Source organism: Anas platyrhynchos, chromosome 1 (assembly GCF_047663525.1).
Source record: "Anas platyrhynchos isolate ZD024472 breed Pekin duck chromosome 1, IASCAAS_PekinDuck_T2T, whole genome shotgun sequence".
Taxonomy (NCBI): Eukaryota; Metazoa; Chordata; class Aves; order Anseriformes; family Anatidae; genus Anas; species Anas platyrhynchos.
This window is the reverse complement of record NC_092587.1, coordinates 144,816,829-144,832,508: the sequence shown is the minus strand read 5'-3', so window position 1 is coordinate 144,832,508 and position 15,680 is coordinate 144,816,829. Positions and strand designations below refer to the sequence as shown.

The 15,680-nt window shown below is 41.9% G+C and overlaps 1 protein-coding gene across 2 annotated transcripts in view; it reads right to left on the bottom strand.

Annotated features, from left to right (window-relative positions):
• GRTP1 (growth hormone regulated TBC protein 1) overlaps positions 1 to 15,680 on the bottom strand; it is a 32,298-nt gene that overhangs the window by 11,891 nt on the left and 4,727 nt on the right. The window contains exons 3-5 of one of the 2 annotated variants that reach the window (XM_027444472.3): positions 14,014 to 14,172; positions 7,128 to 7,252; positions 4,080 to 4,176 (exon numbers count right to left, since the gene is read on the bottom strand). In XM_027444472.3, the coding sequence (XP_027300273.1) occupies positions 4,080 to 4,176; positions 7,128 to 7,252; positions 14,014 to 14,172 (381 nt within the window). The remainder of the gene's footprint in view (positions 1 to 4,079; positions 4,177 to 7,127; positions 7,253 to 14,013; positions 14,173 to 15,680) is intronic. The other variant, XM_072031717.1, reaches the window with a different exon arrangement.

Sequence of the window (15,680 nt, the reverse complement as noted above, 5' to 3'; positions counted from 1 at the left end):
TCGAACTGGAACAAGTGCACATTTTTAGGCTATGAAGGGAACAGAGACCAAACTGCAAGAGAAGAGTTTAACTGAAGCAGCTTTGTAATACAAACCCAGTGAAACAAGTGAAAATAAAAAAAAACGTTCCAAGATATATATATACTGATATATATAATGCCTGCCATGCTGAAGTGAGTTCAAACCGTCAAGTTTTTCCTCTCTTAAACTCACCATTTAATCATAAATGTAAAAAAAAGAAAGGCAAATATGCTCCTTAAATTACATACCAAAGTACCACAGTCATACGTTACCTCCTACCTGCTACTTTCTAAAGCAACCCCCCAGTATTTCCTCATAGATTTCCTCACAAGAACAAAAAATGTTCTCAGCAAGAAGTAAAGCTATGAGCAGAACAGCAACAGCAGAGATATACCACGCAGAAATTGCAAAGCCACATTTTCTCTGAGCTTGAACTGAAGCCATACTGGTTCTTCTGGGCCACGCTGTCTGCTCCAGCTCGGCCTGTTTTGACTGACCCAGGAATAAAAGGATCTTGGTAGCACCCAAAACTTCAGTTAAACAAACAGCTGCATTCCCCCATGGTGTGTTCCAATGAGATATGCCCCTAATCCCTCCAAACCCCCAGCTGAGCAGCTGACAGCCACAACAGGCATGGGGCTGGCCTTCAGCAGAAGCACAAATCCTTCTGGCTCCGCTCAGCTGCGCTGCCCAGCGCTGAGCTCAGCCAGATGCGGGGCGTACACACAGCCCTACACGCCAGCAAACCCCTTTAACTTCTGCTGGCTCCCTCTCAGAGCTGCACCAACCCCATCTGGGTGTAGTGGGATGATTCAGACAGAAAAACTTCTACTTACATGGTCCCATCGCCAGCTGTCCCCTTCTGGCAGGGGGTGGAGGAGTCGCACCTCCATCGCACCCTGTGGCACAACCCACTCCTTGGGATAAAGACCAGTAAGACCAGAGAGGAGAGCTGTGGATTGGGGGAGTCCTCTGTCACTTCCCCAAAAAGCTGCTCTAATCCTTTATCTGTCACACGCTACGTTTTTCAATAGATGGCACAATCTGTGGCTTATTTGGTTCACCTGCTGACCAAAAACCCTGCCAGTATCCAGCTGCTGAGTGGAATTACATGTGTGCAGGCAGGGGCAAGGAAGCTTTGACAGCAGCACCACAGAGAGCAGAGGGATTTCCACACTGTCTTAAATCGCCCCTGATTTAGCTGCAGTGACACGGGGATACTTGGAAAATGAGGACGTGACCTGGAGGCTTATCTGTCGCAGCGAAAGAGGAAAAGGTGTAGAACATAATGCAAACAGATCAAGAAGATAGCCACAGGAATAAAACTGAAGGAAAAAGATTGGCTTAAACTGTTGGCACCCAACAAAACTGACTGCTGCTTTTCCCTCTGAAGACCTGGAGAGAACACAGCACTTCTCTGCTTTCCCAAGAGGTAATTGAAGGGCTTTAAACTGAAATGTGCTGTACCCTGCACTATTAACACCACGGTAGTACTTATCTGAAGAAGTTTCTTTATGCATATGGTCTGTCTGCCTCTCTCTCTCACATACATAATGGCTTTGAAACCATGCTGATTATTTTATCCATCATGCTCTGAATTTCATAAACGTACAATTCAAGCATGAGCTGAGAGGGCAGTGGGGATAAAAAGAAACATGAATGTAGAGAAATCATCACCGTTATGACGGAGAACTGTCATGCCAATTTTTTGGCAGAGAAAACTTGCTGCTGCTTTGAGACAACGAAGCCTTGCATTCCCCAATGCAAGTATTTTCCCTAGATAGAAGACTCACCCTACTAACTCAGGCTCTTGCTGAGGCACCCGAGCTGGAAGGGGTACCTCAAACTCTCTTAAAGCTGATTTTGGAGGAGAAAGGGGCACAGGCAGGTTAGCAATTCTGATCCCTTTCACCACTGACAGCAGCAGAACTGCCAGCGTGCGTGTTTCTAATGTCAGTACCTCAGCTGGATGCCCCTGGACTGGACGTGCTGAACCCAGGCCAAAGTCTGTAGTAAGACTCTCATTACAGGGTAGTAAATGCCTATCTATAAACAGGGTAGTAAAAAATATCACCATGGATATAAGCGAATGTACATCTCCTTTGTACACGGTGATTGCCTTTCACATTATCCATTTCTTCTCATCACCAACGCTACCAGCATAATAACAATGCAATGACTAAGAGGGCAAAATAAGAGCAACTTTTGTCATTTAGATATCAGCAATGCGTAGAAGGATATGAAGGGCTTCACGACAAACTCATTGGAGTGAATTCCTCGCCAAAAGCTATGATAAATTTATGAATTTATCCTGAGCTGGAAGGGACCCACAAGATGAACAAAAATAATATGAATCTACTCCTTTGTCCCAAATAAAAACACGTAGGACTACCAAAAAGATTACCAGCAGAAGGTGCCACACACCAGTTTGCAATCAAATGTGCCTTTTACTGAGGGCCTTATCCCCCCGAAAGTGATGCCAATGGGAAGACCTCCTCTGCTTTCAGCCAGTGACAGGTCCCATGGCAGCCTGCTGTCTCCTACCTGTTTGCACAGCTTATCGTTCTCAAGGCTGAACAAACCAGCAGACAGTTGGTTTCTTCAGGCTATTCGTGTAGCTTGAGAGTAAGCTTCAAGGCTGCAACTTCTCAAATATTTGCAGATTGACTCAACATCACAGTTGCCAGTTCCTACTCTTACAAGTTGCAACCATGGTGCTTAACGTGCAAGGGAAAAACTCAGCTCCTACATGGTGTAATTCAATGCGAAAGGTAATTCTTACAGCTGGTCAAAAGCATGAAAAAACTCCCTCAGCTCTCTATCTTTCTTAGAGTCTTTCCCTTCTCTTCAAAAGGGAAGAAAAATGTTTTTTTTTTTTTAAATCTTAAACCAGACCAGGAAGAAACAGAAATACAAATATCAACCTTGATGCCTCCAACCAGCACTTAGCTGACGCTGTAATATTGGATTCAGCCTCCAGCCACTTGGGATAAACATCTGTTCAAAAGCAGAACTGGGCCAACAGTGAATTTCACAGCCTCCTTATAGAAAAAGGAGTCTCTCCTGTTCTGAATGCGATACACACTGAGCCTGTAGCTGTAAGTCAGTCCCATGCACAACACTCATGGGAATTCACGATTAAGCCATTCTTCCTCTAGAATTAAATCCCAAGAAAGAACGTTCCCAAATGTATTTCACAGGATTATAAATCACAGCTGTGCCTGATGCTTGCTTCTGGTTTTGATCTACTCCATATGTGGTGAGATTCAATTGAACATCAGGCAAAATTCAGTGTGGAAGCTCCTGCTGCAAACCCAGGCAAGAAGAGTTAGGGAGCTACTGAGCCGACCAGACGTAAATGCTATCTGCACTGTCTGGTGCACTGAATTTCCCTCAAGACTACTGACCAACCTGGCTAGATCACAATCATAAGAGCTTTGAAGGGAACTTCACATACAGCCACAGGCAGGAATTTTGACATTTGCCTGCTCTGCTGTAACATCAGTATGTGGAAACATCCAAAGTATGCCTGCTCAGAGGATCCCCCCTAGCAGAAGCCCACACCACCGTGCCAGCTGTCTCTGAAGAAAGCTCGTGCTGCCTCCTGCCAAGCCACTGGGAAGTGCTGCTGCAGGCTGAGTGCTCAGTCTGCGTGCATCTCCCACCTTTGCTCTGTGATTACTGCTTCATCTGTGCCTCAAATCACATTCCTGCAAACAGAAACACCAAATCCCAGACACCTTCTGAGCTCTGTTCCCCAGCTCCACACTGGCGTGGGAAGACACCTACCTAACAGGTGCAAGTAGGGAGTGAGAAATGAGACTGCAGATTAACATAAAAGCAAACCACTCCATCAGGACTAAGCTGTGACTACAGAACAGCCAACTTTTGCCTGTGTGTGGTGTCTTTGTCCTGCGTTTCCAGGACCCTAAAAAGTCTTCAGTCCATGCAAGCCCATTTTAACACCTGAAAACACTCTAAAAACGAACAAAAACACAAAGATAAAATAAAAACCAAGCTCCAGCATACAAAACCAACTGTTTAAATTTTTACCATACCCGGCAATATTCTTCCGATAAGAGCATCTAGCAGCCAAAAGGACTCCTCTTCATTCTTTGTAATAAGAATCAGGTATCCAGCTATGAAATTCATGCCCTGAAAAAGAAAGAAGAATTTTAAGACGCGTACACTTACCTTAAGAGTTTCTAGTTCATTTATTTCGATTAAGAGCTAAATTACCACGGTATATGAAGTGAGCACATCAAGTACAGTCTAGTAATAAAGGCCACTGCTTGAGTAAGCTGTTAAACCTGCAAGAGGACAGCTGGTGAGAATTATTATCAAAGCTCAAGGAGAGAAAATTAAAATAAAAAGCTTAGCAGTGTATAATTTACATTCAATTTTCCCTTTTTAAAAAATCCCAAAGCCCTGTCCCAGTGTTAACTGTTGACTGTTCTGACCAGCACCAAAACACAGCTGATCTGAACGTGCAATGCAAACTTAACACACCTGCAGGTGGACCACGCAGCTGCAGGAGAGAGCCTGATCCAAACACTCCTTTGTAAAAAGCTGCAGCTTTTATGAGCTGTTGGTGCTTAGCCCATCAAATGACTGTACAAATCATTTGTTTCCTCTAGTACCTCCAGTACTGCTCATGGTGAGCAATGACTCTGGCCACTGCAGCTCCTGCCTTTCAGTGTAAAAAGGAAGGGAAACAGCAGGAAGGAAGGAGGGAGAGCTACCAAAAAAATTATGAAAGCTTAGTCAACCCGTAACTGGCCTGTTCTGACTGCATTGAGAACACACAGGTTGTGAACTGGTATTCCCCATAAACATATCGTCTCAGCCTGAGGCACTTTTTTTTTGTATCTGCCATAATATCACTAAGCTACGGCAGTATTACTGATTTACTTGCATAGTAGTTCACTTTCTTTGGATTCCTCATCTTGAAAACAAACAAAAAAAAAACACATTTAAGTGTATCTTTTCTATTGTAAACAAGATGACAACTACAATATCACAGCAAGCACACCAGCATGACAATTTACCAAAGGTGTCTCTGAAAGTTTTCCTAAGCTAACAGGAAATTATCTTTAAATATTTACAGGCTATGAAAGCTGGTGTTGGTTACACTGCCTTCTTCAGTTCCATCCCTTTATTTGGCCTTCTCCCTGTTCTCTCCCCTTCCACGCTTGACTTCTCCAGCATTGTCTCTCGGTCTCCTGAGTGCTGCCAGTTGTGGCTCTGAAGAGATGATGGCCAGCAAGAAGGCCCTTCACAGCCTCTGGAAGCTACAAGATCCTATCTCAGCTGAAATCTCATTTCTTGCATTCAGCAGATTTCACTTGCCCATCCCACCATACAAGGCCTTGCAACACACCCACAACAGGGAAATATTAGGATGTGGCATCTTCCCCAGGGCTTCATTTTCCAGCTTTGAGTCACTCAGCACTTGTTATGGCTCGGACAGACCTTGTGTGGCCTTACACGGTGCTCGGCCTTCTAGCTAGGGAGGCAACGATTTGTTTCGAGGCCGACAGCCCAGGAACTGCATCTATCTATGGTGACAAGAGACTGCTTGGCACTGAACATGGCACGCACAGGAAAAATTCTCTTAAGCATAAATTCACAGGACTCTTGATTTTAGGCAGTGCCATGGCCTTGTCACAGCATGACCATGCGAAGCCCAATAGACTCCCAAATGGGGAGCTAAACGGCAGCAAATACTACAAATGTGGTAGAATTGTGAAAATGCCCCCTGAAGAGCCTTCAGATGACAAAAAGAACTCTGCAAAAATACTAAAGTTCTCATTTTTTACTCCATTTTCTAGTGTTTACAGGATGTCTGCTATAGTAGAGCAGGCATCACAATATCTACCTGGACAAAATCTGCTGCTTCGCTAGTAGAAAACATCCTTTCCTGAAACATTCCCTGATTTACAACGTGCCTTGGAAAGTAGATGCTGCTGGCCTTTGGTTTATAGTCTAATTATTTTTAGCCAGAAAAAGTAACATTCATCCTGTGAGGACACCAGAGGCGAGAAGAAAGGAGAAAAACTAAATAAATCACTTTTTTTTCCTTTAGTTAACTTTCATCTCCAATGTTCATAATGCCATGTGCAAAGATTAGCACACCGATTAAACAATATACCAAAACTTTTCAACAGTTGGACATCTATTTTGTTTAGAAGCCAGCACGGTTTAGAAGCGGGACGTTTCTACCTTGATACAGGGGCCTGACCCTTGCAAAACAGACTATTCACAGTTCTATTCCTTCTGTTATTCTCAACACTTTAAACATCACATCTTAATAAATTTATAATACCAAGAACAACAAAATGGAAAAACCAGGCATCTTTTACTCCTGTTTCAAATAATCTCCATACTACAGCTGGTTAGTATACACAAGAATAAATTTGTTTTCATGACTTTAATCTAGCTTTAAGCCTTTCTAAGTCTCCTCCTTAGTCTCCTATTTTCCAGATTTCAGTAAATATAATTCATAATCTTCTAAACTTTGGAACAATTGTATATACCGTACCAACTTCCCCAAATAGCATGAGATACAGCTTAGCACTTGCATCTTTGGTGAAGAAAGGGAAGACTTTCTAAGTGAAATTCAAACAATTTTTCTTCCTACCTGCCTGTCTATACTTGGAGACAGCACCAAATAAATGCTACCATTTCCTTCTACCCAATTATCCCAAATCCTAGGTGATATATCACATGAGCACTGGTTTTCCTGTGTTTTGAAAAACATTCCAGTGAAAACAAAGACAACTGAGATCTCATCACGACTCCTACACACCAAGGACTATTCCAGGAAGGACGGCAGGAGGGGGGAAGAGGGAAAGACAAGCTCTCTTTCTCCTCTCCAAGGCATGAATCAAACCAAATACAGTGAAGTAGCTACAAAAAGACCCTGGGGAAACTCACAAGGGTACCTGAACATGCTTGAAGTGATTCATTTTTTTCTCTCCCAGAGCCATTTTAAGAACAGAAATTGTTTGTGGATCTGCTTCTGAAAGTGCACATTCAAATGGGCAAAACCAATGAAATGCAGCATTTAGAACAGGGAAAAAAAAAACAACACAGTGACTACATACCTGACAATATCCTACTGCTTTATTGTGGTGCCCATATGCTACCAATACATTGTAGAGTGTATCCTGCAGGCAGGGATCAGCCGTCTGGCGGAATTTTATGTTATCTGGAAATGTTCTATTCATGTCTAGACAAAAGGGAAAAAAAAAAGAACAAAATTAAGAGCTGTTCCCTCCTTGGTCTTCAAAGCAGACTTTTACAGCTTTCCTGAAGCACAACCAAAACCTTATTACACTGTAGTTTTGGTGGATGAATTTTACCAAGAACCAGCTTTACCTCTGTTTTGGCTAAAAGAGCATCTACACTTGAGGATAATCCATTCCTAGAAAGACTAATCCTATTAGGGTACAGAAAACGATTTCAAGCAGGACTAAAGAAATTCTCCTGCAGAATGGACTCAAGGCCTGACTGCAAAAGCTTAAATGAAAGCAAATCACTCATTTAGACCAAAAAAAAAAAAAAAAAAAAAAAAAAACAAACTCATACCAATTTTATCTAGCATAGTGCCATGAAATGACCTACACCTCTAGAAAAACATTCTCATAACAAATCCAATGATCTTTCAGTTGACTTATCATTCAGGGGGCTTCAACCAAGCATTCCCAAACAACTAAAAAGAAATAGTCTCGTTCCTGTAACTGAGCACGTCTACGTGGAATCACAGTATTTTTTTTTCCCTATGATGTGAATAGCAGGACTCACCTCTCTTTTTAGAAAGGCCTAAACCACGCAGGTTTAGCTAGTCACCCAAACACTCTTTGTTTGTTGGAAAAACAGGCAGAGTTAATTTTTAGCTTGCTTCACTCTATAAAGAGGGAAGCCAAGGTTACTAATCCACTTCCACATCTGATTTTTAGAAGTCCAATTCGGGGGAAAAAAAATGATTTGAAAGTAACATTACTTCGAAGATTTTCGAACCTTGAGACATTAATAAAACAAGTTATTTTGGTTAGCTTTCTTTTAGTTCTTCCATACTGGAAGAAGCCTACTACAGTTCTGACACAAACTTGAGCTGTAAGCAACTCAAGGAAGAAAGTCGCCCAAAATCATGATTAGTTTCATGGAAATCACAAGCATTAAAAAGACTTTAATCACTCTTTCTTCCTTTTGAAGTCAATAAATCATTTACAGAAATGGGAGGGTTGGAAAATATTTCACCTCACCGCTCATGTGACTTAGAAGAAAAACTCAAGGAAAAAGCTAATTTTTAAAAGGACTTGAGCAACAGCCAGGCAGTTACAGGATAACCAAGCGTTGTCTTTCCTCTTGGTAGGAAGAGCAGCACTGTGTTTGCATAATCGGAATAATTTCTTGTTTATTGAAGCTTAGGCTGGGCTTCACAAAAAAAAAAAAAAAAAAAAAGAATGAATGCTAACATTTCAGCTGTGGCTCTTCCCCCTAACCCGTGCAGAATCCACACCTCATATCTGACCTGCTCTCCTCTCACCTACTTCCCTCTGGACAGATGTTAGCAGCCAAAGGAACACAACCTCAAGCTACTGCAGCTTTGGGGAAAGAAAATCACCAGAATAAATTGAGCAAGGAAATCAAAGTTAGTGCTTTTTACTGATAGATAAACCCCAAACCATGACAATCTTGTTGTGTGAAGACCTGCTGACGAGATTCAAGCTATGCACAGGAACATGGATCCAGGAAGAAAGTCACAGAGAAATGACTAGCTACTTCTTTGCAGTACACTTCGATTAAATCCCAGAATGATTTTTTTTTTTTTTTCAGATGATCCTTCAATACTGGGAGGTGGCAGTGTTAAGCTGCTGTGAAACACTAAACCAACAGCTTTCCTCTCCTGTTGATTCATCTCTGTGCAGCAAGCATGAGAAGAGCATTGGCTTGTTTCTTTCCTTCCCCAGGACTGCAGCATTTTCACCTCACATTCAGCAAGACAAACGTAGGCAGGAATCCACATTAGCCTCAGCTGAAGAGATATTTATTTTAACACACACAATTAGAACTGTAGATGCTATTTCTGGAGCAAAAAGATGTTTAGTGTTTTTGCATCACTCTAGTGCTTTTCACATTTAGGGTACTTCCAAAGCCAGGCATGCCTACAAGCCAGAGTTATTCAGCTTGCTACCCCACCCTTTCTGTACATATCTTTGTATCAATGTGCCTCCCACTCCCAGACACAATGCCTGGTAGATTACACAAATATTTATTTATTTATTAACATGCTGTACTCCATTTTGATCACACTTCTTCACTACTGCTAGTCTGTAACTTGCTTCTGTTCTGAATAGACTCCAGGCAAGTAATTTATTTTATTTTTATATTTGTCAAGTACAAATATTCAAAAACTCTAATGAAAACCTAATCTCATTATTCTGGAGGTCATCGATTATGATTTGGAAAAGTAAAATATGTAAAGGGTATTTTTAATTTGATATAATTGGATATTCAGGACTCAGCTTCAAGGTTTACTTTGTAACAAAGAGAACTAGAAATTGTTCTAGAGATATTTTTTTATTTTTAAAAGTTAAGTTGAAGTTTGCTCTCAACTAAGACTAGAGAAATCAAGCCTGAATCACCCAGCTTCAAGCAACAGTTCAATAGCTTACAGCAATGAAGAAAGCAAACTGGGATAGGATTTTCTACAAAAGGAGATGAGAACAGTAATACCACTGCCTAGAATTGGAATAAAGCAGCATCCTGTGTCTTGGTTATTGCATAAACTCCAGCCCCTTTTGTCTCCAAAAGGTGATACCGGAATTGGAGAGAAGGTAGGTAAAATATTCTGAGGAAGTATCACCACACACTTTCCTTCTCCAGTTCTTCCTTTAACTGTTTTGGCAGACAGACAAGGAAGCGAGGTAGCAGTTGGGCACCACCTGATTTAACTGTAACACAGAGCCCAAAGAGCTGATGCTGCTCTTCCCCGTGGCTAAACGCCATGTAAAACCCATGAGAACATTCCTAACCTCCACAAATAGGTCACCCCCCCCTTCAGAGAAACTTATTCATGCTTTGAGCAGTGTAGAGTCGATTTTATAGCTGACTATCATCTGAATTACAGCTCTGAACCTATTACGAAGGATCCCACAACCGCTACCCGACCCACACAGCTAGGCCCTCAGGCCAGCGGTCATGAGGTGCTGTACAGGCCGTGGGGACTCTCAGATATCAGATATGTGTTTGTCACCAACACAGCTCATGAAATGCTGTAGTGGGTTTATGTGGCAAGGTTTTGGTAGCAGGGGGCTATTGGGGTAGCTTCTGTGAGAAGGATCTAGAAGCTGCCCCATGTTAGGTAAGGGCCCCGCTGCTGACCAGAGCTGAGCCAAAAAGTGATGTTGTTTGTGCCTCTGTGAGAGGAGATTTAAGACAGGGGAAAAAAGAGTGGAAACATGGCTATTAGCTGCATGTGTACACAGGAAGACTTGCACACACTACACGCTTAACAAAAAATGGCCTGGTTAATGAGGGACTTATTGCAAAGAAGCTACATTAACTTACACCCAGGCCTTTTCATAACCAGCAGGCGGGCTTTGCATCAGGAGGACAGCCAGATCTACTGGGTCAACACCACTTGTCCAACTGAACTTTACCACAACGGGGCACGAACAACAAAGCTCTGTAGAAACATGTTCCCTTCTAAATATGTACGTAAACTAAACTATGAAAGTTGCCACCAATATTTAGAGATCTGCATTCTTTAAGCTCTTAATTTTACATTTAAAGAAGTCTTTTCTCTCCAATATTTCTCTTCAAAAATAAAACCCAAAAGTGTTCCAAAAGCAAGCTTCATAAAACAAAATCAGCAATAAAGCCCATCAGTTAAGAATCAACAGGATGAAGAATGGTCAAAGGATAGTTTAGATTTATTGTTATTACTTATCAGATTTTTCTTTAAAATTAGACCATTTCTTTGTACAGTCCCCCTGCATTTTTTAATTTAGTTACACCCCATTGAAGACATTTCCATGTTGAAAATAATTTCCAAATGGAAATGAAAATTGTTTGGAGCTTCTGGGCATGTAAAAGAAACAGGTAACCGGCTCTTAAACGTTTTACAAGGGATTTTAAAGTCTTAAGTTGGCCTTGCCCTCCTGTCCCTCCCATCAAAAACAAAAAAAAAAAGCATGGTTACTATTCTCTTGTTTTTAAAGTATGGAGTAAAGTATTGTGTTGGGCTATTACTCTATAGTTGGTCTATATGACTAAATACAGCACAATTGTCTGAAAATGTTGGAAACTGCAGACCTGAGAGCGGCAGCAAGATTCCACATCCTCATTTAGTTTGCTGTTTAAAACAACTGCTGTGATGGGAAATCAACACAGGCAGAAACGAACTCAGACAACAATTTACACTGAAACAGTCCTCAGCTAAAGCTCATGACAAAATTTGTACGGTCAAAAGGGGCATTAAGTTCATTAACATAAGATTTCCATTCACCTTTAATACTTTTCTCCTAACCCCCATACGTTCACATCATTGCTTCCTTTCTGAAGGGAAATCTATCACTGAAGTCTGAGGTCCTCTTCGTATTTTTTCCTCCTCTAACCCATTTTTCTTTCATCCCTTTCCCTCACTTGCTCCCTGTTAGTTTCCTCTTCTGCGGTTTACCTATCCATGCAGTTGCTCTTCCAAAAGTTTAGTTCCTCAGTAATTCAAAAGTAGATCTTCAGCTTTTGACATTATTTTTCCTCCCCCGCAGAAATATTTTAATTCATTGTATAACCAGCGTGAAAAGCTTCCTGCTGTCACACTATGACCACTTGTGCTATGGTCTAGTTTCAGAAAAGAAATTGCTTGCATCTCCCGCTTGCAGCAACTATACATTTTGCTCTGAATTTTGCACTGAATACACTTTGCTCCTTCTCTAGGCCGCTACAGAAACTCATTTCCCTCTGTACAGATAAAGTTAGAGCTCTGCTGTGTCTATCCGTAGGCAGGATATGAGCCTGGAGATTTCTGTTTAGTCTTCATTTGCAGGAACATGAAAGTTTGTGTTTCAAAATGCCTTACTAAGGTGTGTAGTCCCAAAAGCCCATGGTGCTGCTGTGGAGGGGAAAATTGGAACTAAAACAAAAGGAGTTCTAATGATTACCCAGTTCCAACTAAAATTAGTAAAATCCCATCTTTAACTACCTGGCTTTTTTAAGATGAAAAAAGACAACACTAACTGCACCTGCCTTTCTAACGTAACAGCCTCAGCATCATGGTTGTCCAAAGCACAGTCCTACCTCTCAACTCAGCAAGTGGGTAATCTAGGCAGAAACAGCTTCTCCACAAAGACTCTGCTGCAGCAGGTTGAAAAATTTGGGGACAAATACCAGTTACATCAACCTTTTACTCACTTGTCCCGTCCCTCCCATCCCTGCCTCTTTCAGACTCCCAGAGGGCCAGTGCAAGGTCGGGGTGGTCTAACGCCTTGTCACTCATTTTTGGCCACTAGTCAATGTACAAATAAGCAACTGGACTAGTAGGGGAGTGGTATTCACCCTCCTCTTCTTCCCTTCTTTCAAGGATTTACATTTAGTGATTTCACACATCGGGGGTACATCCATACCACTGTAATGGTCTGTACTGGGTTTGCCTGGGATGTTACCTTTCCCTGCAGCAGCCCATACAGGGCTGTGCTCTGCACTTGTAGCTATAACAGCAGTGTTATCACACCAGTGTTGTGTCTGCTGTTGCACAGTGCTGGCACAGCATCGGGCCTCACTCTAACCCTCCTAGGAGGTGGGCAAAAAAACAAGAAAGAAACATCACCAGGGCAGCTGACCTAAACCAATCAAAGGGATATTCCATACTAGATGATGTCACACCCCGCAATAAAAGGTGGAAAAACGAAGAAGAGGGGAGGGGTGGGCTCTCGTTGTGAAAAAGTCTGTCCTCCCGAACACCAGCTACGTGCATTGAGGCCCTGCTTCAAGGACATGGTCAAGCATAGCTCATTTGTGGGAAGTAGAGGGTAATTTCTTTCCTCTGCACTTCCACATAGCCTTTACTTGTTTTGTTTTTTCCCTTTTCCCCTTTCTCTTTTTTCCCTTTAGTTAAATTATTCAATAAATAATGATCTTTCCTTAACAATTATTTTTTTCCTTTAATTAAATTATCCTTATCTCAACCCATGAGTTGTTCTTTCCTTTACTTCTTCCCCTCCTCTTCTAAGGAGGGGGAGTGAGAGAGCGGTTGTGGTATTCAGCTGCCTAGCATGGTAAAACCACCAGTTCCTGAGTGGACTTCCCCACCCCTCGGCTTGTTAAATTCTTTTTTGAACCGGTTCATGGTTTTGACCTCAGCAGCACCCTCCAGCAACAAGCACCACAATTCAGTGATACGCTCTTCTAAATCCACAGCATGGCAAAGTTCATCCAGTGTCCTTAGTTCTTGCTAGACAAAATGAATTGCTTCAGTTAACAACTGTTCCCCATTCACCCTCTCTACACCATTTATAATTCATTTAGGTCTGTCAGCAGCTTTTTTCCTTAGCAATCTTTCCTCGAGCTAAGATGCAAGCGTAATTCATCTGCCTTACGCAGACACTGCTCCACGTCTTCAACCATTCCTGCTGCTCTTCCAGGTCCTTTTGGGACTGAAATAAGGAGAAACAGATGCAAAGGCAGGTCTCACACTACAGAGTTAGAACTCATCATTCACCTAGGAGATGACATAACAACGCCTTCTAGTTTGTTCTCAGTTCCTTTCCAAAAAAATTTCCAATCTTCCTTAATGTTTTTGGCTACATGAAGAACCTGGAAAGATCTGTGCTGTTAAAGAGCTTATGGCTAATCTAATTTACATGCTAATTCAGCACTTAAACCACCACTACAGAAACCCATGTTTTCCATGACATAACTTCATCTCTAACAATTTAAGGACATAGGACAGTAGATAAACACAGATTTTATTATCAGGACAATGACCTGTTTTGATTGCTTCAACCAGCTTGTCATTCTTCTCCCCTTCGAGCAGCCTGTGGTAGTATCCAGGGTTTTGCTCCATGTTGGCTTGGGCCCCGCTCACGATCATCCAGATCAACGCCCGGTGTTCATTGGGGATGCCTTTCCTGATATACCTCTTCACTGCAAAACAAGAAGCTTTTGTTTGTTGGTTTGCTCTGAAAACATTTCCAGATACATTTTTTTTCTGGAACAAGCAACAGAAAGCTGGTAAGTCACAGGACAACTCTTTACTAGAGATTATTATGCTTTTTCCCCTAGACCACCACATAGGATAAGCATTTTCTTCTCAGCTACCGTGTATTTTTGATTCTTGCCTAAATACTTGCCACTCAAACTCCCCACACTGATCGCCAGACCCATGCTTTTCTCAGTCCTCTATTGCCTTCGTAGGATTTTGAATCCTTCCCAATTTCTGACTGGAGATAGGAACACCAAAAAGCTTCTCCTCGACCTTCCTCCTTTATCATTCAGACAAGCACTAACTTTTTTCTTTCCCTAACAGCCTCTGACACGTTACCACTGTTTGCTTGGTTATGCTCTAGCATAAATGGCTGTGTTAACCTAACACTGGGATTTCAGTTTAGCATCTAACCACTGCAACCATCACAGACACAGAAGTACGAAACACATGGCTACTGCCTAAACTCATTTAGAAGGGATGGAAATGTCAGAGAGCAGCAGACGATTTGTCCCAGAATAACTGGGGAAATCTTTTCAGATCTAAAATAGCTGTTATCTCCTGCATCCTAGCCTTATTTTTTTATTTATTTTTTTAAGCAGATGATTCAGTGTGAATAACTAGGATGCAAGATTGCAGGAAGGAGCATCAGGCTAATAACAGCCAAAGCAGCTTCCTCCTAGGAATGGAATGAAAGACATTAGTAAGAGAACCAATGCTGCTCGTGGGTACATAATCCTACATCAGCATGACCCCTTCTGACCCCAAAAGACAGCCAAACACTTGAGATCCTTCTGCTTTTTCCAGGGAGAAGGAAGTGACAAAGGAATCAGACATTTACTACTAAATGAATGATGCTTAATTAAAGCTCCAGCTTCTCTTGTCCAAATTCAACGGGACTCGAATGAGAGTGGGGAATTCTTGGTTGTTGCACAAAATATCAATACCCAACCTGGTTTTATCCAGTTACGTAGGTCTGTAACTCAAGATAAACGGTGTCTGAATTAAAGGCAGTTGGCCTTAAAAACAGCAGAGCAAAATGAGTTTACAGCAACTCAGCCAGCGACCTTCTACATGCCTCGTTTCCACCTCTTTTTAGCTGCCTATGCTTTAGGAGCCAAAACTGCCTTCCCAATGTCAACGGAGAGATCTGTGCATCTCTAATGGGCATTCCGCCCACCTAAAATCTGGCACTTTCTCTCAAAAAAAACGTTCCTACCCTTCACATTTGCAATAAGCACCTGGCCTTCAGGGTACAGTTTTTATTTAGCGTTCCCATGAGGATTTATGCTATGGGTAACAGCCTCTCTTGTTCCAGCTGTAAAGTAACTTCAACCGCAACCTTATTCTAGACAGACTGGAGATAATTTACTCATTTCTGTTTGATAATCCCCACTTCATCTTTTTTACAAGATTTTGAACTCTGCTGCTCAATAAATCCTAGAGATGG